Source organism: Channa argus, chromosome 1, assembly GCF_033026475.1.
Source record: "Channa argus isolate prfri chromosome 1, Channa argus male v1.0, whole genome shotgun sequence".
Lineage (NCBI taxonomy): Eukaryota > Metazoa > Chordata > Actinopteri > Anabantiformes > Channidae > Channa > Channa argus.
In genome coordinates, this window is record NC_090197.1 from 1,581,497 (window position 1) to 1,605,002 (window position 23,506).

The 23,506-nt window shown below is 42.6% G+C and overlaps 1 protein-coding gene across 2 annotated transcripts; it reads left to right on the plus strand.

Annotated features, from left to right (window-relative positions):
* The first annotated feature begins 1,149 nt into the window (after positions 1 to 1,149).
* On the plus strand, positions 1,150 to 23,256 carry LOC137099415 (NLR family CARD domain-containing protein 3-like). Of its 2 annotated transcripts, XM_067476241.1 has the most exons (12): positions 1,150 to 1,290; positions 3,001 to 3,212; positions 3,578 to 3,688; positions 4,249 to 4,359; positions 8,335 to 8,413; positions 8,560 to 8,773; positions 16,367 to 18,164; positions 18,267 to 18,440; positions 18,537 to 18,710; positions 19,334 to 19,507; positions 19,649 to 19,695; positions 21,552 to 23,256. In XM_067476241.1, exons 2-12 carry the CDS (start codon positions 3,124 to 3,126, stop codon positions 22,079 to 22,081), a joined length of 3,501 nt encoding a protein of 1,166 aa, XP_067332342.1. In that variant the 5' UTR covers positions 1,150 to 1,290; positions 3,001 to 3,123; the 3' UTR covers positions 22,082 to 23,256. The 2 variants fall into 2 exon arrangements, with proteins under 2 accessions (XP_067332342.1, XP_067332333.1); XM_067476232.1 differs by lacking the exons at positions 1,150 to 1,290; positions 3,001 to 3,212; positions 3,578 to 3,688; ... (1 more) ...; positions 8,335 to 8,413; positions 8,560 to 8,773 and adding an exon at positions 10,585 to 16,233.
* The last annotated feature ends 250 nt before the right edge of the window (positions 23,257 to 23,506 follow it).

Sequence of the window (23,506 nt, forward strand, 5' to 3'; positions counted from 1 at the left end):
GACTAGTTTTAAACATGGAAAAAAGAAAGAAAAAGCAGCAAAGCATCAGCTGGAGCTCGTCACAAGTTGATTTTTAGTCCCAGGGTCTGTTTCATTAGTTAGTGTGAACAGTAACAATCTAAACATTAGGCCTCAGCCAGTACAACAACTGTATGTGACCTCTGTCATTCAGCCTGTTAATAGTGAGTTTCATCAACACTGAGCCCAAAAACTGCCCAGATATCAGAGTTACCATCACGATTCAGCCACTAGACGGAGTCCAAACCAAGAGACTGCTTCATGAATCTGTGTCTGAAATCTTCTTATTTCAGTGAGAGAAGTGAGCTGGTGGTTGGAAGGTCCCTGCTTCAGTCACCAGCCCCAGCAGGATGGGTGGGTAAGTGAAAAAGACCCCTCATCCTCCCCCATCAGCAACACTGTGGTGTCCTCGAGCAAGACCCTTAATCCCAACTGCTCCAGTCCAGAACAGAGTGTAGATCATCCATGTTTCAGAAACACTAAGCCCAGTAATCTGTTTCTATCTCCCACCTTCCAACCCCCAACAGAAGAGGGAGAAAACACAAAGATTACAACAATCATCAATCATTTCACTATATTAACAAACTATATACAAGCTATATGTAAGAGGATTTGTCTGCAATGTTGTTCTGTGATGTTTTGTTGTGTGATGTAATCAACTGCACCAAGTTAATTTTCCATTAGTGTCCGAAGTGACTGAAAACAGAGCTCTTTCGCATCTTCCAATGCACCTAAATTTATTAAAAAAAACTTTGGTTTTGCTCTTTCTTGCACCTCATCAAATATAAACACTTCTTGATTTTTCTCTCATTGATTTAGATTTTTGCCTCACTTCTAAGTCGCTTTGCATGAAAGCATCTGCTAAATGACTAAACGAACGTGTGTTCTGTCAGACAAAAAGACCATATAGTCCACTAAATATTTAATATCCTATATAGTAGGCAGGAAATAGTAAATAGTCGGTTATTTGCTCCGGACAAGCTTCCTGGTTACTTCCTGTTTCCTGTAGTTAGTTCTTACTTTCACTTTGTCCGTGTTGTGGCGCAGATCTTTTCTCCGTGTGAGTCTTTGGTCAGTGACAATTTTAGTGTGTAAAAGATTCTCATCTGCAGTTTGATGGACTGTAAAAAGCACAAGTTGAAGGTTTGTCTGTGTGAAAAGCTGCTGTCAGCTAACAGTTCGCCACCGTGTTCAGGTGAGGAGCCAGTAGCAGAAAGTTGTCAGGAAGTCTGCGGACTCGAACCAGCGGCGTATTGGTGTCTGCAGAAGCAGGTAAACTGTACATTTTTCCCCCGGATTTGATTGAAGTGGCCGTGCAGCAAAGGGAAGAACGAAGCCACATGTAACACTACTCTTCTATATTTAGCACTAGAGTCTAGTGTGAACGAAGGTCGACATTAGCTGCTTAGCTATGTGAGGGTTGTTTAGCTGGGTGAGCTACGGTGAGGCGTCCTCGCACTTTTGGGTTTCTACCAAAGGACTGTTTACTGATTAATTGCAGCTTTTATTGGATTTAAATAACTGATTTTCTCCACACAACAATTAATACTTGAGTCGTGACATACGCTTCTTATTACACAAGCACCTGCTCTTGTAAAACATAACCAGCTAACATGAACTAATTCCACATTTTACCTATATTAGCTTTGTTAGCTTAACATTTATCCGTTAGCAATGGCTTCTCTGTCTCCCTCTGTTTCTCCTTCTCTCACTTGCTCGGTGTGTCTCATGTTCAGTTTTTCCTCTGCCTCCTTTATGGATAATGGTTTATGTAATAAGTGTAAGGTTTTTGCAGCTTTGGAGACGAGGCTCACGGAATTGGAAGCGCGGCTCTGCACCATGGAAAACAACTCAGCTAGTCAGGCCCCGGTAGCTGGTGCGGGCCGACCTAGCGTAGCCCCTGCTAGCTGTCCCCCGGCAGTTCCCGAGCAACCGGAAAGCCAGTCCAGCTGGGTGACGGTTCGTAAGAGATCTAAAGCTAAACAGACGCCCGAGGTTCACCACCAATCGGTTGACGTTTCTAATCGATTTTCCCCACTCAGCGACAAACCCGCTGAGAAACCAACTCTGGTAATTGGCAGCTCTATAGTCAGAAACGTGAAGTTAGAGACTCCAGCGGCCGTAGTCAAATGTCTTCCTGGGGCCAGAGCGGGCGACGTTGAATCATATTTGAAACAGCACATAAAATACAGCACATAAAATAATGCATCCACATTCTCTCTGTAGGTAACATGGTCTTAAACTCAGGCTCAGCAATTCAGTGTCCGGGCTGCACAGTGTCTCTCTTACCGTATGTTGTCAGCACTCCACCTCCTCTAACTTTGCCTGAGTCATCTGTCCGGTCCAAACGAATCAGGGAGAAGCCTTCTACCTCACAAATCTGGAAAAGACTGATTAAGATACATTTCTGTGAAAACCATGATACAAGAATCACAGTATTCATAGCAGAACCTGGCCAGGGTTCAGAGTTCATCCACTTTCCTCTTCAGGAAGTGTATGTGTCTAAGCAAAGTAGAAGGCATCAGTGGTTTATTTCCTCTTCTGAGATGATGTGTAATTCCCCCTCTCTTTCCCCTCCACCAGTTTCTCTGACTCCTCATTGCCTGCTCTCCTCTAACCAAACCTAACCAAAGGCTGGTACATCACTGGTTGGACTGAGCAGGACATCACAGCTGTAGGTCAGCAGCTGGCTCCTGCTGCTAGAAGTTGTCCAAGTTATCGGGAACTGTTCGAGAATAATCAGTTCCAGAAACACACTTGATTAGACCTGCCATTCCCAAAGTGCATACTCAGAAACAAAACTATTAAAAACAATTAAAACAATCAGTCAGTCAGACTAAAATAGATTAGCACAATTAGCAGAAATAACAGGAAAATAGTCCACAAGCCTTGATGAATAATAACAAGGTCTAATTTGCAGTGAAGGATGTTCAATAAAACTTTACATGTTTCATTTCTCTCTGCTCTTCTCTGTGTTTCCAGCTGAAGCTCCAAAGTCTCTGTGACTGGATGTGAATTCAGCAGCTGAGCAGCTTCAAGGGAACATTGTCAGTGTTGTTGCTGTAAAGACTGAGCTCAGCTCTCCCAGCAGGTGTGGACTCTGCTATGAATCAGTGTGAGGACAGAGAGGAGGGAGTCCCTCCCTCTAAAACCACTCTGTGTGGGGGACATGAGAGCCAGACCAAAGACCAGAGGTGAGATGAGGATCTCTAACTGTCCATGACTCTTGTCCATGTCAAATCAGTCCACCATCATTATTCCCACTCACTGTCACATCTGCCACTCAGCTCCTCAATAACAGCTTAGAAGAACTAATCATCAACTACTAACTGTCTTAGTTAACAAAGAGCCAACCACTGATTAGTCAACTAAGCAACTAAGATGAGACAGCGTCTTTCATCAGATTCCATGTTGATGAACAGGAGAACGTTCCTCATCCACTGTCTTCTTACTGACTTTCTATCTGCTTCTAACATTTCAGCTGCTGACAGTCTGCTTACAATTCATCTGCTTTCAGCTTCAAACTACTTTTCATTTGTCTCTTGTTTGTTTGGATCAGGATGAAGAAGCAGAGACCAGACTCTACTGAACCCATCTGTACCTCTATGAAGAGTGACTGGTCTGCAGGTCGCTTTATTGACTTTAAAGTTGCACAACCTGCTCATGGAAGGTAAGAAATAAAAAATGAGCTTTATTTTCTGATTTGCCTGATAAGAGGAATCATTTCTTAGTCCAGAGCTTCACAGTCTGAGTAAGACTGAACTTCTTGCTTTGGGAGCTGCTGATCTCTGTCACTATCAACTCCACAGTTGATGGTGGTAACCTGAGTTTGGACATAACCCTGACAGAACAATGTACATGTTTGCTTCAGTGAACTGAAGATTTACATTTCATACAGTGTCTTTTTCATGCTACATATTTGCAGTGCGTGAAGGTTGAAGAAATTATTAGAATTATTAATAATGACAGTTTAGAATCTAAAATTGCCCGTAGGTGTAAATGTTAGTGCAAATGGTGTGACTGTCTGTGTATGTCTCACTTTGTGGCCCTGAGATAGAATGGAGACCTGGCCAGGGTCTACGTCCCCTCTCCCCCGATGACAGCTGGGATAGGCTCCAGCCCCCCTGCAACCCAAATAAAAAACATTACAAACCAGCAAAACTTAAAATAAGATGAATTCATCTGGTTTCACTGCTACTTTTCTTTAGTCTCTTTATTTGTTTGGATCAGGATGAAGAAGCAGAGACCAGACTCTGCTGACCCCAGCTGGGTCTCTATGAAGAGTGACTGGTCTGCAGGTCGCATTATTGACTTTAAAGATGAACAACCTGCTCATGGAAGGTAAGAAATGTTTTAGTTATTGTCAGACTCAAGACTCTAAGATTAGAAGACTTCTCTTGGTCCTGAGCTTCATAGTTTTTGTTACATTTTGTTAAATAAAGCAGCACATGAAACAGCACATTCTGCTTTTGCCAACCTGAGTCCAAGTCAAAGTCAATACAAGAACACAGGAAATCTGAGAGACATGCAAGCAAAATATCATAAACAGAACCTGTGACATATAAGATAATGAAATAGAAATCTTCTGCTGAGCTAAGGGCGACTGTGGCACAGGAGGTAGAGCAGTTGTCCAACAATCCCAGGGTTGTTGGTTTGATTCCCAGCTCCTCCTGTCACATGTTGAAGTGTCCTTGACACTTAGTTGCTCCTGGTGAGTTCAGGTCAGCTGCATAGCAGCTCCCCCATCAGTGTGTGATTATGAGTGTGAATGGGTGAATAAGCAGCAGTGTAAAGTGCTTTGGGTCCCAGTAGATAGAGAAGCTCTATATAAGTGCAGAGCATCTAATTCACTTTCATTAACTAAAATCAGGATGGAATCAATTGCCAATAGAATCACATCTTTGTGATCTTTGGGACTATTTGCTACAAATAATATTAATGTAACTCAAAAGGAAAGATATGATCAACAAGGACGCTTCCATCACTTTTTCTAAGTTCTCATCAGTGGTCACCTGCCACCTGCACTCGTTTCAAAGACCTTTCCTCACTACTGCATAACCAGCGTACTGGCACAGCCAAATGGAGAGCACCAAGTAAAGCTACACCACTGAGCTGGTAATGAGTTGCTGAATAACTGACTGAGCAGCAGTGTCCATGTCAGTGGTTTGTCTAAGACCCTAATCAGACACAACGGATTTTAGCAGTTGTGTTTCTTTTCAATGAGTGAATCGCTGCTTTTGCACCTCTTGTTTCTCTGCTCTACAGGCCTCGTGATTTTTGCAGGAATGCAAGAATGTGTCCAGCTGAAAAAAGAGTTTTATAGAGCACAAACATATACAGACCAACAGTCATAGATATAGATAATAATGCTATTTTTGACACAAATAATATAATTATGTCAGTATAATGAAGTGAAAATGGAAAACGTAAAATGGAAAAGATCATTGTTGCCGACTTCAGTTTATCCCTGTTTCCCCAGCTTCACTTCCTGTTTCCTTCCTGTTTCCTGTTTTTAACTTAAACCCGACTTTCCCCACAGTTCCCTGCCAGTTGGTCTTTTTATGCTCCTCATGCTCCTGGACATTTTGTCTTCCTGTTTGGACTCCTGACTTCCCTGTTTTGCTGAACTTCTGTCTTTGGACACTGTTTAGCCTATTTTTGGTCTGAGGTTTGATTATTTACTTGTCCGTCAGCGTCGGTTTAACGCTTTGTTTGTTTGTTCCTCCCTGTGCATTTACCTTAGCGCTAGTGCAGGGGTCTCCAACACACCGCTCACCAAAAGCTGAATGAAAGCTACATACATTTAAAAACTTAGTCAGATTTGATTGGTCACTTGTCAAACCAACTCTCATGTATATCAATCAAATTCATAAATGTCCCGCCCCCCTTCTTACCCAAAAGGATTATTTGACAATTAGTTGTCAATCAAATGCTGCTGTCAAGCTTGATGAGCCAGTGATGATCACTGTTGCCAACTTAGTGACTTTGTCACTACATTTACTGAGTTTTCAGACCTTTCTAGCGACTCTTAAAAAAAGAAGTGACTAGCGCCTTTTTTCTGGTTTTACTGGAGACTTTTGGAGACTCTGACATGAAAACCCATATCGTTCTGCCTCTTCTCAACAAGAAGTGGTTGCTGCTGTAGACCCCTCCCACGTCCCAAAGCCCAGGCCCAGTCAGTGAACCGAAGACTTACACATTATCCAGTACTTTCTTTATATTTAGGAGTGGGGAAATGCGTCATAATCGATTACAAAAATACATAGATTTATGAAACATGCATCGACATGTCACATGTTGAGCTACACATTAATGCTACACACAGATTCGGTACCTGGGACTATAAAGAAATGACCTCACAGATTTAGTTGTTAAAGGTGAACTGTGTTCTGAAATCACCGGGTATGAATTCTTCAAGACACCACTGAGATTAGTGAATAAGAAAATAAACTTGTGGAGCAGCTTCTTCTCTCTGAGTCTGAGTGAGGACGGAGCTCAGCCAAGTGTCCCTGTCTGCAGCAGAGAGGGACACAGCTCAGGTAAAGTCAAAGTTACTCCTTAACTCGACTGGACAACATCAGTGCTCGTTTGAGTCTCAGCGTAAAAACGTTCCTTAAATGAACAATCTATAAGAGGAAATGATCAAAACACACATTAAACGATCATAAATGTGCAGAAAAGTGATGATTTCAGCTGTGACCACAGTTCATCATCCACTGTCATGTGTTCACCACAACAAGCTTGTTGGTTAATCACTAACTGCTACAAACACGTTAGTTTCCATCCACTTAAAGCTGGAAGTCATCAAAAGCTGGATGTGCTGCACTTAATGCACTAACTGTTCAACCTAATGTGCCACAGGTTCTGGTGGACACTGAGACAGTCACAGTCCCAAAGCAGACAGGACCCTGTAGCTGTCAGCAGCAGACAGAGGAGGACAGGGATCAGTGATAGGGACTGATTTCATGTTCATTCTTCTATTCTGTTACAGTAACTGAACTGTTTACTGAGGAAATGGAGATGCACCACATTCCTTTAACTTGAATGGAACAAACTCCTGCTTTACGTCCAACTCTTGGCCTATTTTTGGGGGAAGGAATAATGTCCTGCAGTGCATACTTTGAATTATTCTATTGAAATATAAATGATTGATCAATTAAGATGTTTATTTTTAGTAAATTAATTGTTATGTTATATATTAATTGAAAATTTAAAGAGAGCTTAATGGGAAAATAATCAATAGATTAATCGATTAAAAAAATAATCTATACATTGACCAAAGAAAATTATCGTTAGCTGCAGCCCTATTAATGGTACATACGTGCATATGTGTAAATTAATTATTATTAATTAATTTACATTATTTTAATTAATTAAGAAATTTAATTATGATTAAATATTATCATCATGATCATCACAGTTCACAAGTTCCCAGAGTATGTATTGAGTCAGTAACATACAAAACAACAACAACTACAAATTAGATGATAACTGTGGTTTTATGTGACTATACTGAGAATCCCCAAGTTGTCTTTGATGTCTTACTTATTTTTATTGGGGTCTACTGTGCTCTGCCAATGAACAGCGTCTGCTGGTCCCATCACTACACAAAAGATCCCAAGCAGTCGCTTTGGATAAAAGCATCTAACAAATTACTAATTGTAGTTTCTCTTACCGGACGACTTCAATTTTAAATCTGCTCTCTATGGCTTTAAATAGTAAATGTTCTTCACTTATAAAGCACGTTCCTACCCATTAGCACTCAAAGCACTTTACACTGTTACTTATTCACCCATTCATACTTACAATCACACCGATGGGGGAGCTGCTATGCAGCTGTCCAACACTCACCTGGAGCAACTAAGTTGGGGTTCAGTGTTTTGCTCAAGGACACATATGATACTTTGTCACTTGTTTATATCAGGATGATACACAGCTCGGTCTCCATGAAGACTGACAGGTTTAAGATTCATTCTATTGACTTTAAAGATGAACAAGCTGCTGATGGAAGGTAAGAATTTCAAACTGAATCCTGACATTCAGAGGTTCATGCAACTGACCTGTAAAGCAAACAAGACCTTTTTGTCCTTCAACTACCACCTTCAGGCTTAAAAAACAAGAAACATCTTTTAATATGTGCAGGATATACAGGTATACACCCTGTCCACATTCAGCCACTGTACTGCCACTTTTACTCAGTGTTTCCCATTTGTCCTGAAGTGAAGGTGTCCACCAGGTGTCCACATGAACACTTACTTTTTACTCACTTTGTTTATGAGTCATTACATTTCCTTAAAGTGTCTCTTTCCTCCCCAGAGTTGAGCAGCAGAGCTCAGAGGTTCACAGTGATCAGTTTGCCCAGCAGCATCAACCAGACCTGGACTCCATATTTATGGTCTGTACATGTCCAATCACACTTGACTATGAACTACATAAAACCCAGACTGAATGTTCAACAACCATTCAGGTCCTAACAGAGTCCATGCTGCTGTGTTCAGACCAGCAGTTTCAATGAAATGTTCACTTCTCATTCTGTTCCAGCTGCTGGAGGACAACATTGTCACTTTTGTGAAGAACCAGCTGAAGGAGATCCAGAGGGTCCTGAGACCAGATTACCCAGAATGCTCAGAGAGTCAGAGGGAGGATAAGGAGGATGAAGAGCAGAGGAGGAGCAACAGAGAGTCATTTGTGAAGATCACAGTGAACTTCCTGAGGAGAATGAAGCAGGAGGAGCTGGCTGACTGTCTGCAGAGCAGTAAGAGGATTTGAACAGATTTAACATGATGGAAAGAGGAAATGGAAACAGCGGGAGAGAGGTTTCCATTTCCAAACTCTGCTGTAAATATGCTGCACACATCTGTATCAGATCAGAGGCTGTTTGTCCTCCACTGATGATAAAACTGATGGAGGAAGAAAAACTCTACAGACACTTAAATGTTTAGATTCTTTGATTTTCTGAAGGTTCCACTTGTCGTGGCAAAAACTGTAAGGCAAGTTAGGAGGCAAAAAGGCAACTTACAAGTGAATGATAACGGTGAATTTAATCAGCAAATAGAGAAACATGCAGAGCAGAACAGAGCTACACTCTAGAGTGGGCCAATCTGATTGACCAAGATGTGTAGGTTGTTCAGCCTTTTATACATACAACTCAACAGCTGGGTTCACACAAAGAACAAAGGGATGAGTCAATGCAAATCAACCTTCATACAATGTGGTCAGGAGTCTTAATTAACAAGTTCATGTTACTTTTTCCTTTTGTCTTCATAGTCTTTTAAGTTCTTGAGATCGATGATTTGTGCTGGTTCCCGTGGGCTCCCTTCTGGGAAGCAAATGTTCAGGTGTAGGTAGTTTTATAGTTGATATCTACCTAATCACTTCTTTGTGTGGCCAGAGACAGGATGTCTTGCTGGGGAGCAAAAGGTGAGGAGGCACTGGTGTAAGCAGGTTTGATAGTGGGTCTGTGAGAAGTGTGAAAACAGTGAAACAGTGTTACCTAAATTTTGAAATTTCCCTCACACATCCCCCCTTTTATCATTTTATGATAATTACATGATCAGGATTTAATAAGGCTAAGCAACAGTAGGGACAGTTCATCGGAAATGTTAATTCACAAAGATTTTCAAAACATTTCATCATTATGTTCCCAGATTAGGCCAAATCAATTTAACTCAATGCTATCAGTTTCATTATATGGAGGTTCCCAGTTGGGGATGTGGAAGGACTCAAGGGTAGCACTGTCTCTAAGTAAAGGCATACTTTGTATAGTCATTTGGTGTGAGATGGAATGATCAATTGCACGCATTATTAGCCCACGTGCACACGGAATAAGGCAACATCCACACAGGGTTAGGGCAGTGATGCCTATAACGACACCTGTGAAAAGTGACAAGATGAAGGCCTTCCATTTTCCAAACATGACATCAAACCAGCCCCAGGGGCTGGTGTCATCATGGCCAGATTTCTCCATCGTTGGGCACCAGATGTCGCCTTTGTCACCTTCCTGTATTCACCCTTCTTGACGTTTGTTGGAGCTTGAAGTGCGGGCTGAGCCCGATCTGCACTTCTCCCCCCTCACCGGGGTGAACAATTCAGGGGACAAATTTGACTGTCTGTACCTTGCTGGTCGTCTTCCACGGCGGTTGTTTCCTTGTCTAGTCGGTGTTCTCCTGGGTGTAGTTCCTTTTCTGGTTCAGGTGTGAGGATCTTCTTGCAGTGGCTGGCGTGGACCCACGTGGCGCGTCCCTCTACTTTCACTGCTGTACTGGAAGTCAGCAGTACTTGATGTGGTCCTGTGAAACGTCTCTGCCTCCAGTGTTTCCTCCGGTAGTCCTTGATGAGCACCCAGTCACCTGGTTTGAGATCATGCAGGGTGGTGTCTGCGGGGGTGGACAGGGCTGCTTTCACCTGGGGACGAAGAACTGAGAGAGAGGCAGAAAGTTTTGCACAGTAATCCAGCATCATGTCTTCATGACGCCCAGTCATCAGACTTTGTTTGATGGGATTAAGCCCTATACTAGGAGGTTTTCCAAATATGATTTCAAATGGACTTAACCCATGTGTTGTTCTTGCTCTCGTACGCATATAGAACAGTACCAATGGTAATGCTTCAACCCATGTCAAACCTGTTTCTTCACAGCATTTTGTTAGTTTTGTCTTGAGGATGCCATTTTGTCGCTCTATTGCACCTGCACTCTGAGGGTGATAAGAACAGTGATATTTGAATTCAAACCCAAAATAATTTGACAAATTCTTCAACACTTTGTTGGCAAACCCAGGACCATTGTCGCTACTGATCTTTTTTTGGAATACCCCAGCGAACAATGATGTCTTTTATTAGGGCTTTTACCACTGTGGATGCATCCTGTTTGGAAGAAGGGAAAACCTCTACCCACTTGCTAAACATGCAAACCATGGTCAAGCAATATCTTTTGTTTTGGCATGGTGATAATTCAATGAAGTCAATCATCCAATGTTCAAAAGGCCCATCAGGTGGGGGGTGACCTTGCAATGGCATTTTGATGGCACCAGAGGGATTGTTTGCGGCACAGATTAAACATTTTCTACAGTATTCAGCTGCATATGTTGAAAAACCCCTGGTGTACCAGTGAGTGTTGACATATGCACACATCCCCCCCTTGCAAGCATGATCTTTACCATGAGCTAATTTTGCATACAAATGGAAAAAAGCCTTAGGTAAGCAAGGTTTATCATCTGGGCCAAGCCAAACCCCATTTTGTAGTGTTGCACCTGATTTTCTCCATAGAGTTTTTTCAGATATGCTTGCCAATGACTGCATGGTTGACAGGTCAGCCTGTGGGTTGAGTTCCTGTGAAAGAGAAAGCAGAGTTAGGTTAAACATTTGTCCCGTCCTGGCTGCTGCTTTTGCTGCGGCATCTGCTGCTGAATTTCCTGTAGAAATGGGATCTGTTTTGTTAGTATGAGCATCACATTTTATTACTGATATTTGTTTAGGTAACAGGATTGCATTTAAGAGTGCTGCAACCAGAGTGTGGTGTGCAATGGGTGTTCCGGCTGATGTCATAAAACCCCTTTGTCTCCAGAGACAACCAAAATCATGGACGACACCAAATGCATAACGTGAGTCAGTGTAAATATTGACAGTTTTTCCTTCAGCCAATTTACAAGCTTCCGTAAGGGCTATCAGCTCTGCTGCCTGAGCAGACAGGTGAGAGGGTAGTGTACCACTGGAAATGACATTATGTTTGGTGACAACAGCAAATCCAACTAGGTTTCTACCCGTTTTGACATCTCGGGAAGCAGACCCATCAACAAATAACTCTAAGTCAGCATTCAAGATTGGTGTGTCTGTGAGATCAGGTCTGGGAGTACATATGGTTTCCAGAACCTCTGTGCAGTTATGAGGATCTCCATCCTCCACTGTAGGAAGAAGAGTAGCAGGATTCAACACATTACATCTTTTCACAGTGATGTTAGGCATTTCCAGCAATACAGTGTGGTATCTCAACCAACGCTGAGTTGACAGATGTGCAGTTTTCTGTGTGTGTAATATGTGTGTAACGGCGTGCGGAACCATAAGTATCAAATCAGAATAGCCAACCAAATCACGTGACGCCAAAACAGCTTTTTCTGCTGCAGCAACTGCTCTCAGACAGAGGGGAAGACCTGCTGCTACTGGATCCAGTTTTGATGAAAAATAAGCAACAGGCCGCAGTTTACCCCCGTGAGATTGGCATAACACAGAGGTCATGTAACTGTCCTTTTGATCAACAAATTGAGTAAAAGGCATGTTAGGATTGGGCAGACCCAAAGTGGGAGCTGCAGTGAGTGCTGCCTTAAGATCACTAAACGCTTTTTCTCCTTCAATAGTCCATTTAATTTTATCACGCGCTGAAAGTTGTTTACCATGCACCATAGCAGACAGGGAAGCGTCGCGCAAAGAGTAATTTGGGATCCACTGTCTGCAGAATGATGTCATGCCAAGGAAACTCATCATCTGTTTTTTTGTAACAGGCTTAGGAATATTTTGAATTGCAAGAATTCGTTTTGGTGACAGTGTTTTGCCCTCTGGGGTGATCACATGGCCCAGATATGTCACCTTTTGCTGCACAAATTGCATTTTTGTGAGACTTATTTTATGGCCATTATCTGCAAGATGTTTTAAAAGGTGCACCGTATCAATTTTGCATGCGTCTTCAGTTGGACTACAAATCAGCAGATCATCTACGTACTGTAAGATCGCTGAGCCGGCCGGCAAATTAAGATCTTGGAGGTTTCTGTTGAGAGCTTGATGAAAGTAACCTGGACTTTCAGAATAGCCCTGAGGACAACGGGTCCAAGTATAAACCTTCCCTTCAAATGAAAAAGCAAACCAGTACTGGCTGTCCTTGTGTACAGGGACAGAGAAGAAGGCATTGGCCAGATCTACTACTGAGAAGTAAGTTGAATTTGGTGGTACCAGAGACAAAATGGTTTGGGGATTACTTACTTCTGGCGCCCGGGGGTGAACGGCTGCGTTCACCGCCTGCAAATCTTGCACAAAGCGCCACTCAGTTGGTTGACCTTGGTCTCTAATTTGTTTAACAGGGAATATGGGAGTGCGCACTTGGGAATTGTTACATCGAATTATTACACCTGCTTTTAGCAGAGAATTGAACACAGGCCTTATGCCATCGATGGCTTCCTGCTTTAAAGGATATTGCTTCTGACATGGCCTGTACTCTGATTTTGGATGTACTGTCAGAGGTTCTGCATCTCTCATAAGACCTACATCATATTTATGGGCTGCCCAGAGAGATTTTGGAATTTGCTCGAGCTCTGGTGGTAAACTAGTTTCTGTGATGGTATAGGCTGCAGCCTGTGCGGTGTCATGGCCATCAATGAGCTCAACTGTTCTAAAAGCTTGCACAATTGATTTAAATTGTGTACGATGTACATCACCCTTCCTACTGTATTCCGTCCTAGGATCTGATGCTGTTTGTTGGAAATCCTCGAGGAGCAGCCGGCTCTGCAACCATGGGCCCAGTTCTTGCCAACTCCAGTCAGAAGGTTTAGCCAATGGGATATGTGGAGTGTCCCCCTTAAATAGTACTTCCTGTTTAGAGGAGAGTGAGACAGAGGCAACCGCAGCAGTCCTTGTCCAATACACATTTGTCAAACATATCACTTCCGATTCCCCATTTTCAACATACCACTGACTTTCATATTCAACATACCACTGACTTTCATATTCACTTTCTGGTCCTTCATTTACGTGTGCTGTGCAGTGTAGTGTCTTATGATGTTGGAATGTTTCTGCTTATGTGCTGTGTGTGTGTGCAAAATCTGTAAGCTGCTGTACAACAGGCGTGTTGTCAACAAGTTGCCATTTATATGCATATTGTGAATGGATGTTAATCATCTGATTGAGCTGTGATGGATATTCTTCATCTCCCTGTTTTAAGACTTTGATTCCATCAAGCGTTGAACAAAGTACTATTCCAAATTGACACATCAAATCTCTCCCTAATAGATTAACTGGACAGTTTTGTGACACTATGAATGAGTGTTTGATGGTCTGTTTCCCCAAACTGCATTTGAGAGGAACAGAGCAATTTTCTAAAACAGGTTTTCCACTAGCACCTATTGTAAGGCATGATCTACCACTCTACCACTTTCGTCCTGTTTAGAAAAGCATCCTTAAGATGGGCCTCATAGGAACTCATGGGGTTCCTTCCCAGTCCATCTTCTGGTGGAACATGACCACTGTGTATGTCATATGCCTCAGTTAGCCGTGCGAGAAATGCTCCCACAGACTCGTTTGGCTCCTGCTGTATGGCACTGATCACACTCATGTCTTGCTTAAGCGGAAACTTTGCTTGCACACCCTGCACCAGTAGTGTTACAGGGTTCCTGTATAAAGCATTGTCCTCATGTTCCCAGTCTTGCTGCTTCAGACGAAGCCTGAGATTGGAGTTGGTAAACAAGTGTCTGACCTTGTGAAAATCACATCCCAGCTGTCGCTTCAACAGGCGTTCCGGTTCCTGAAATGTTGGTTTGTAGTCCTGCACCATGTTCTGGAAGTCCTCTCCCCACTTGTTTGCATTTCTTTTTGGGTGAGTGACTTTCTCATTTGCTTCCTTAATGTCCAATTCTGTCCAGGGGCGGAAAACAAGTTGGGGGCCATGAACTCCTCCCACCTCAATCATAGGAAAAGTCAGAACATGCATGCCATCTCCTATTTGTTCTTCAAGATTGCGGGGAAAGTTATGTCCTTTTGATCTGGTGTGCATGGAGTGTCCTTTCACACTTCCAGGGTTGGGCTCCAGGAGTGATTCCTCAGAGGTGTTGCCCCTTTGTGCTCTTTGTGTGGCTGCTGCATTTTCTGATGGGGGAGGGCTGGCTTGGATTCCCCCCTGCTGTGCTGCTTGGCTCTGGTATGGTGGGGGAGGCAGTGGAGGAGCAGAGTCCAGATCTGGATCCACCTTGTGAAACTCAGACAATACAGGATACAGAGGTTCAGTGTCAGAACAATATTTTGGTCTATAAACTACATTTTCTGGTTCTTTCTGTTTTGGCCTCTCATGTTCATTTGCATTCTGTCGTCTAAACATTCTACTCTCCCTCACATGACATTCATCTTTCCACATACTAAATGCCTTCCAGTCAGGTTGGAACACCTTATGCTTTCTTTTACTTCGTTTGGACAAGGACTTGTGATTCTCTGCGCTCTCCTTTTCTCTCTTTTCCAGTTTATCTTTTAACTGAGCTAACTGTCTGCTACTCAGACTACCCTCCTTAGGAAACCCCAATTCCCACCATTCAGTCAATTGATTACAACTACCCTTGTATTTTTTTGACATTTCTTCACATAATGGTGACAAATCAGTTGGCAGACTGTGCCCAGGCCAGGCGCTCATTTCTCTAGTACCCAGTACTAGACCCATTCCTCTAGTTGCCGTTCCCTAGCGTTACCTTTCCTCGTGCGACTCAGAGTTTACTGCGCTGCATACAACAGTAGTCAATAGCACAACGGTTCAACTAAGACAACGTCTTGTCAACTACCCAACCAGTAGTGAGTTTTATAGAGCTCTCTTACCAAGTTCTGGTCTGCTCGCGTCTTTCTCCGTTGCTGTTTCACCGCCGTATTACGGTCCGTATCGCTTCTGGATTGGATCGGCGGGTGGGCTCCTCAGGAGAAGAGCTTCTCAACCATAGGGAGGAATCAGCTGTTACTTGTGCACTGCTACTGTTCATCCATCAGAGTCCAGACCACGCGTCCAATCCCACTTTTCTGACACCAATTCTGTCGTGGCAAAAACTGTAAGGCAAGTTAGGAGGCAAAAAGGCAACTTACAAGTGAATGATAACGTTGAATTTAATCAGCAAATAGAGAAACATGCAGAGCAGAACAGAGCTACACTCTAGAGTGGGCCAATCTGATTGACCAAGATGTGTAGGTTGTTCAGCCTTTTATACATACAACTCAACAGCTGGGTTCACACAAAGAACAAAGGGATGAGTCAATGCAAATCAACCTTCATACAATGTGGTCAGGAGTCTTAATTAACAAGTTCATGTTACTTTTTCCTTTTGTCTTCATAGTCTTTTAAGTTCTTGAGATCGATGATTTGTGCTGGTTCCCGTGGGCTCCCTTCTGGGAAGCAAATGTTCAGGTGTAGGTAGTTTTATAGTCGATATCTACCTAATCACTTCTTTGTGTGGCCAGAGACAGGATGTCTTGCTGGGGAGCAAAAGGTGAGGAGGCACTGGTGTAAGCAGGTTTGATAGTGGGTCTGTGAGAAGTGTGAAAACAGTGAAACAGTGTTACCTAAATTTTGAAATTTCACTCACACCACTCACTGATTTCATTTCTTCTTTGTTCATTCAGGAATTGATGCTGCAGTGTGTCGACGTAAACTCAAGTCTAACCTGAAGAAGAAGTTCCAGTGTGTGTTTGAGGGGATCGCTAAAGCAGGAAACCCAACCCTTCTGAATCAGATCTACACAGAGCTCTACATCACAGAGGGAGGGACTGGAGAGGTCAATGATGAACATGAGGTCAGACAGATTGAAACAGCATCCAGGAAACCAGACAGACCAGAAACAACCATCAGACAAGAAGACATCTTTAAATCCTCACCTGGAAGAGATGAACCAATCAGAAGAGTGATGACAAAGGGAGTGGCTGGCATTGGGAAAACAGTCTTAACACAGAAGTTCACTCTGGACTGGGCTGAAGACAAAGCCAACCAGGACATACAGTTCACATTTCCACTGACTTTCAGAGAGATGAATGTGCTGAAAGAGAAAAAGTTCAGCTTGGTGGAACTTGTTCATCACTTCTTTCCTGAAACCAAAGAAGCAGGAATCAACAGGTTTGAAGAGTTCCAGGTTGTGTTCATCTTTGATGGTCTGGATGAGTGTCGACTTCCTCTGGACTTCCACAACAATGAGATCCTGACTGATGTTACAGAGTCCACCTCAGTGGATGTGCTGCTGACAAACCTCATCAGGGGGAACCTGCTTCCCTCTGCTCGCCTCTGGATAACCACACGACCTGCAGCAGCCAATCAGATCCCTCCTGAGTGTGTTGACATGGTGACAGAGGTCAGAGGGTTCACTGACCCACAGAAGGAGGAGTACTTCAGGAAGAGATTCAGAGATGAGGAGCAGGCCAGCAGAATCATCTCCAACATCAAGACATCACGAAGCCTCCACATCATGTGCCACATCCCAGTGTTCTGCTGGATCACTGCTACAGTTCTGGAGGATGTGTTGGAAACCAGAGAGGGAGGAGAGCTGCCCAAGACCCTGACTGAGATGTACATCCACTTCCTGGTGGTTCAGTCCAAACTGAAGAACATCAAGTATGATGGAGGAGCTGAGACAGATCCACACTGGAGTCCAGAGAGCAGGAAGATGATTGAGTCTCTGGGAAAACTGGCTTTTGAGCAGCTGCAGAAAGGAAACCTGATCTTCTATGAATCAGACCTGACAGAGTGTGGCATCGATATCAGAGCAGCCTCAGTGTACTCAGGAGTGTTCACACAGATCTTTAAAGAGGAGAGAGGACTGTACCAGGACAAGGTGTTCTGCTTCGTCCATCTAAGTGTTCAGGAGTTTCTGGCTGCTCTTCATGTCCATCTGACATTTATCAACTCTGGAAACAATCTGCTGTCAGAACAACAATCAACATCTGAGTCGTCTAAACTGTTTAGACCTGATCTAAAACTTCTCTACCAGAGTGCTGTGGACGAGGCCTTACAGAGTCCAAATGGACACCTGGACTTGTTCCTCCGATTCCTCCTCGGTCTTTCCCTGCAGACCAATCAGAATCTCCTACGAGGCCTGCTGACCCAGACAGGAAGTAGATTACAGACCAATCAGGAAACAGTCCAGTACATCAAGGAGAAGATCAGTGAGAATCTGTCTGCAGAGAAAAGCATCAACCTGTTCCACTGTCTGAATGAACTGAATGATGGTTCTCTAGTGGAGGAGATCCAACAGTCTTTGAGATCAGGACGTCTCTCCACAGATAAACTGTCTCCTGCTCAGTGGTCAGCTCTGGTCTTCATCTTACTGTCATCAGAAAAAGATCTGGACGTGTTTGACCTGAAGAAATACTCTGCTTCAGAGGAGGCTCTTCTGAGGCTGCTGCCAGTGGTCAAAGCCTCCAACAAAGCTCTGTATGTGCACATAGACTATTTCAGATTAAGTGGATTGTTGTTGGCATGACAGAAAACTAATGTTTGTAACTGGTTTCATTTGTTTTACTGGATTATTTTCAGACTGAGTAACTGTAACCTCTCAGAGAGAAGCTGTGAAGCTCTGTCCTCAGTTCTCAGCTCCCAGTCCTCTAGTCTGAGAGAACTGGTCCTGAGTAACAATGACCTGCAGGATTCAGGAGTGAAGCTGCTGTTTGCTGGACTGAAGCAACATCACTGCAGACTGGAAACTCTCAGGTCAGTTTATAACTATTTTTTACAAGTTTCCCCATTAAATTAGAATAGTGTTTCTATATCTGAACTTTGTTTTAACTGAGTAAAAATCTACTTCAGGCTGAGTTGCTGTAACCTCTCAGAGAGAAGCTGTGAAGCTCTGTCCTCAGTTCTCAGCTCCCAGTCCTCTAATCTGAGAGAACTGGACCTGAGTAACAATGACCTGCAGAATTCAGGAGTGAAGCTGCTGTGTGCTGGACTGAAGCAACATCACTGCAGACTGGAAACTCTCAGGTCAGGATCCAGATTTTTGTAAACAGTCATTTGACAAGCTATCGTGATGAAGAGGTTTGCTGAATCAGCAGATTGTCAGCTGGATAATGTTTTTGTTCTAACCACAGAAACTTGACTTGTTTATAAAGTAAAGGTGCTCAACTATATTGAGTTGGACTCCAACATGTTTGGTCTGAAGAGAAAAATCCCCACAAACAATAAAATATCAATAATTGAAGTGGACACAGATGAACTAATGGAGAGCGTTTACTTCGGACTAACTACAAGGCTCCAATGTCATTGTATTATTGCCAGAAATGAGAGGAACAAACAATGGACATTAGTTACTATAACACACATGAGATTCTGCAGATCATAAGCAGGAAAATATGTTTTCACTTGTGTAGCAAACTCCTCTGACCTCTCCAGTATCCTTGCAAAGGCAAAGAGCAGGTCCACAACCTGACTTAGTTCCATGACCCACCTTAATTCTAGTTTCTACAGTTGGCTGTTTAGTTGGTAAAAAAGTAAAAATTGGTAAATTTTATAGCCTAGATTTAGTTTGTGGTTATGTCTCCAGCAAATGAATAAAGTCAATGTCTCTCTGTGTGTGTGTGTGTGTGTGTGTGTGTGTGTGTGTTTAGTCTGTCAGGTTGTCTGATCACACAGGAAGGCTGTGCTTCTCTGGCCTCAGCTCTGAGCTCCAACCCCTCCCATCTGAGAGAGCTGGACCTGAGCTACAATCATCCAGGAGACTCAGGAGTGAAGCTGCTGTCTGCTGGACTGGAGGATCCACACTGGAGACTGGACACTCTCAGGTATGGACAGATGGACAGAAAACAGCAGCTGTCACACTGTTTCTCTGTGTCTCTGACTAACTGAGGAACTCTGGTTCATGTTTAATGGTGGAGATGAGTGAAGGTGGATGAAGCTGATTCTGACTTTGTCTCTTCCTCCAGGCTGGATCATGGTGGACTTTGGTGGATGAAACCTGGTCTGAGGAAGTGTGAGTGTGTTTTAAGTTTAATTCCTGAGAACACAGCTGTACATGTTCCACTAGATTTGAAGCTTTTCTTGACTGAAGAACAAAGATGATTTTCTCCAGAGTTTCATTCAGGATTTAGCTTTTGTTTTTTGTCAGTGAGGCTGGAAAGATGTTAGAATTCAATCAATCAATTTAAAAAAATCCACAAATGCAACAAAGTGAACACAGTGATCCAACAAAACTAAGAAATACATTTTATTAACAGTGGAGCCAACAGAAAGTGAACTTTGTTTCTTCTGGGTCTTTTGACTGTCACTGTGTCTTTATACAAGAGTTTTGTTACCTTCAGGTGCTGCTCGGTAACTAGTACTTCACAGGTTTGACCAATGGAAGTTGTGTTCAAGGACCCCTCACTTTCTTCTCAGTGTGTTTAATAAATCAGAGCTAAGGTGGCTTGTAGCAGAGTATGTGGACAGAATCCTCATTAGCCACATTCAGACCAAGTTGATTCAGTCAAAGACTGAAGAGGTGAGTTTTTGGTTGCAGTTCATTTGGTCTATAAAGGAAGGAGGTTTAACTTCAGGCTCTGTGAGGAGGACACATGAATGTTTGGGTCGTCTGTGTGAGAGCACTGGCGCTGACCTGTCATGAAGAGCATTATAAATATGTGATGTGTAGGTGATATATCAGTGTTTTACTAATTGAGGTTTTGTACTTTGACTGAATCTTAGAGCCGATGTTTTGTGAAAGTAACACAAAAGTAACTTCAAAGTAATGATATTGTCTTAGGAGGTAATATTGTAAGTTAATGAACAGTTGGAACTAACGTGTAATATGACTTTGGAGCAGTAAGTGTCTGTGACTCAGTGCTTATTGTTGCCCTGGAACAGTACAAGAATACAGGTGAGCCCTCAAATGAAAGTGGTCTATTCAAAAGTGCCTAAAGTTCATCAGAACAGGTTTGTGTTTAGGCTGAGGTGAAGGAATTCATCCAGCTATTCACTACCTTCATCCCAATGTTTCCCCTGCTGCCTCTTCACCAGCACCTGCATAGGCCTGAAGCTACAGATAGTAATGGAGCCAGTGGTTAACGGGAGCTTCCTCCTTATAGTAACAGTTGTTGTGGTTGCTGGAAATGATTGAAGTTGGAAATACAGCTTTACTGCTTAGGACACATTCATTTCAGGGACATTTCGTCACTTAGGTGTGATGTCACTTTATTAGGTACCTGTACAATCCAACACGGCAGCTCGGCCAGAAATTCGACTTTGACAATGTTAGAATTTCTTCGTTTTTAAGTGGAAACTGTCAGAAAGGGGATAATTCTACTCTGTGTTTCTTATTGAGGTCAAACTGGGTGGTGGAGTCGTACTGCAGTGCATTATAAGAAGAGGTGGTTCTAATGTTTTGTCCCCTCATTCATTTTAAATAGGGTGGTCAAAACATATATACAACATACATCAGTGTGTGGATATTGAAACTTTTCAATACTATTGACAACACTAATACAGACACCAGGAAAAAGTTTGCAACAGCTTTAAAACACATTGAAACACCTGTGTTTAAAGATGAAGCTTCACTAAACACCAGGAGGAGAAAAATACACTTCAAGTGGAAAAAAAACACAGGTGTTCCAGAGTTGACTTGTGTCTAATGTGTGTATGATGTGGATTTCATTGATCCATTTCATAAAATGCTCAAGTGGATTGTTGTTCTAACTGGATTGTTGAATTTCACTTGAAATGGAGTCAAACATTCTTCACAGTTGAAGATGAAATGGAAGTTGGAATGATTTACTTTCAGTCATTGTCAGTAAAGTTGCTGATAAATCAACAGATGATAAACTGCAGCTGTTTGTGTCTTGTTCTCTCCATCAGATGCCTGTGAACTGGAACTGGACCCAAACACAGTAAACAGAAACCTACAACTGTCTGACAACAACAGGAAGGTGACACATGTGGAGGAGGATCAGTCCTATCCTGATCATCCAGACAGATTTGAATACTGGTCTCAGCTGCTGTGTAGAAATGTTCTGACTGGTCGCTGTTACTGGGAGGTCGAGTGGAGAGAAAGAGTTTATATATCAGTGAGTTACAGAGGAATCAGAAGGAGAAGAGTCAGTAATGACTGTGTGTTTGGATGGAACAATCAGTCCTGGAGTCTGATCTGCTGTGATAATGGTTACTATGTCAGCCACAGCAACAGACTAATGTCAGTCTCTTCCACGTCCTCTGTCTCTAACAGAGTAGCAGTGTATGTGGACTGTCCTGCTGGCTCTATGTCCTTCTACAGTGTCTCCTCTGACAAACTGATCCACCTCCACACCTTCAACACCACATTCACTGAACCTCTGTATCCTGGGTTCTGGTTCTGTCCTGGTTCCTCGTTGTCTCTGTGCAGTGTGTAGGTGTGAGAGTGTCTCCTGTGGACAGAAACTCTGCTGACTGAAGATCAGCAGCTGAAATCAAAGTTCCCTCTGTTCACCATCACACACACTCTGCACCATTGATACTTGGACTTAAGAGAAACATTTGGATGGTTCTTTCATTACTGCCAATCATTTAGGTTGGTGTCAGGTTTGTGTTGATGATGAAGAAAATGTGTTCACTCTTGCACCAAGTCATCCATACTGTCCACCCTGAGTGTTTGTGTTTTCCTAATTAGAACATGACCATCAGTGGAGTTCAGACTGAAGATGCAGCAGTTCACTACTGTCAGAGTCTTCACTGGTTGAACAGTCAGTATCTGCTCACACAGTGAAAAAGCATCGTACAAAAACCTCCCTCAGTCAGTCTGAACAGAAACTGAAGTAATGCTGCAGCTGGAAGCTACTGCAGAGACTGATACAGTTCACTGAGGGGACACACACGCACACACTCCAACCCTGTCTCCTAAGAATTATGATCCTATAAAACTAAACTGTAAACATAATTAGATTTTCCAGAGAAATGTATTGACAAGCAGTGAACATAATGTTACGCTGTATTTTAGTCCAACAGAATATCTGAACTAGCAGTGAAATATCATTTTATGGTTGTGTTTAAACATTTCCAGCATCTTAGGGTCAGAGGAAGATCGAGGGAAATATCGAGTGAGCTGCTGTAACAGAAGAACATTTAACAGCCATTTCACACAAAATGTGTTTCATTGCTTTTAAACACATTCACAATCTTTCTATAACCCAAACATCAGTGGTTGTTCTTGCCTGAACCAAACCAGACACAGGACTCTGGAATCCATCTCAGGTCTGTCACTTTGTACATCTTCCACCCTCTTCAACCACCTCCTTGCAGCTCCCTTTCCCTAAAATAAAGCAGTGTTTCACTCATCTACAAAATATGTTGCATCTGAACATAATGAACTCATTACAAAATTAATTGTGTTTGCAGTTTAATTGTATAGGAACATCATTTTTAGGAGACAGGGTTGGAAGATCAGAACCCTGAAGCTCCATATCTGCAACTTAACTCATGTTTCTGTGTCATAAACACGGACATTGTCCCAAATGTCCTGATTGGTCACAAAGACATTCACTTAGTTTTTAGCTCTTTACATTAGAAGAGCTTGAAACTATACAAACATTTTATTTTATGTTTGCTCTCACAATGAAACAGCAGCCAACCTCGACACTTTACTACTGACTTCTCCCATTACTTGTTTTAACTCCTTGATATTTTTCACTGTGTGGAGCTCTGATCTTTGTTATAGTCTGAACAAGCCTAATTTGTTAGTTAAGATCTCACTTTTGCTTGAAATAAAAAAAAAAACAGGGTGGAAACATTTTCTGTCTTAGTTTTCTTTTTCTATAATATATAAATGTAGACATATAAAA

What these genes read in the sequence shown, in the direction of transcription:
- LOC137099415 (XM_067476241.1), top strand. Translation starts at nt 3,124, where the DNA reads ATGAATCAGTGTGAGGACAGAGAGGAGGGAGTCCCTCCCTCTAAAACC. An exon ending in AGCCAGACCAAAGACCAGAG is followed by an intron (nt 3,213 to 3,577) that starts GTGAGATGAGGA and finishes TGTTTGGATCAG; the next exon opens with GATGAAGAAGCAGAGACCAG. An exon ending in GGCTGACTGTCTGCAGAGCA is followed by an intron (nt 8,774 to 16,366) that starts GTAAGAGGATTT and finishes TTGTTCATTCAG; the next exon opens with GAATTGATGCTGCAGTGTGT.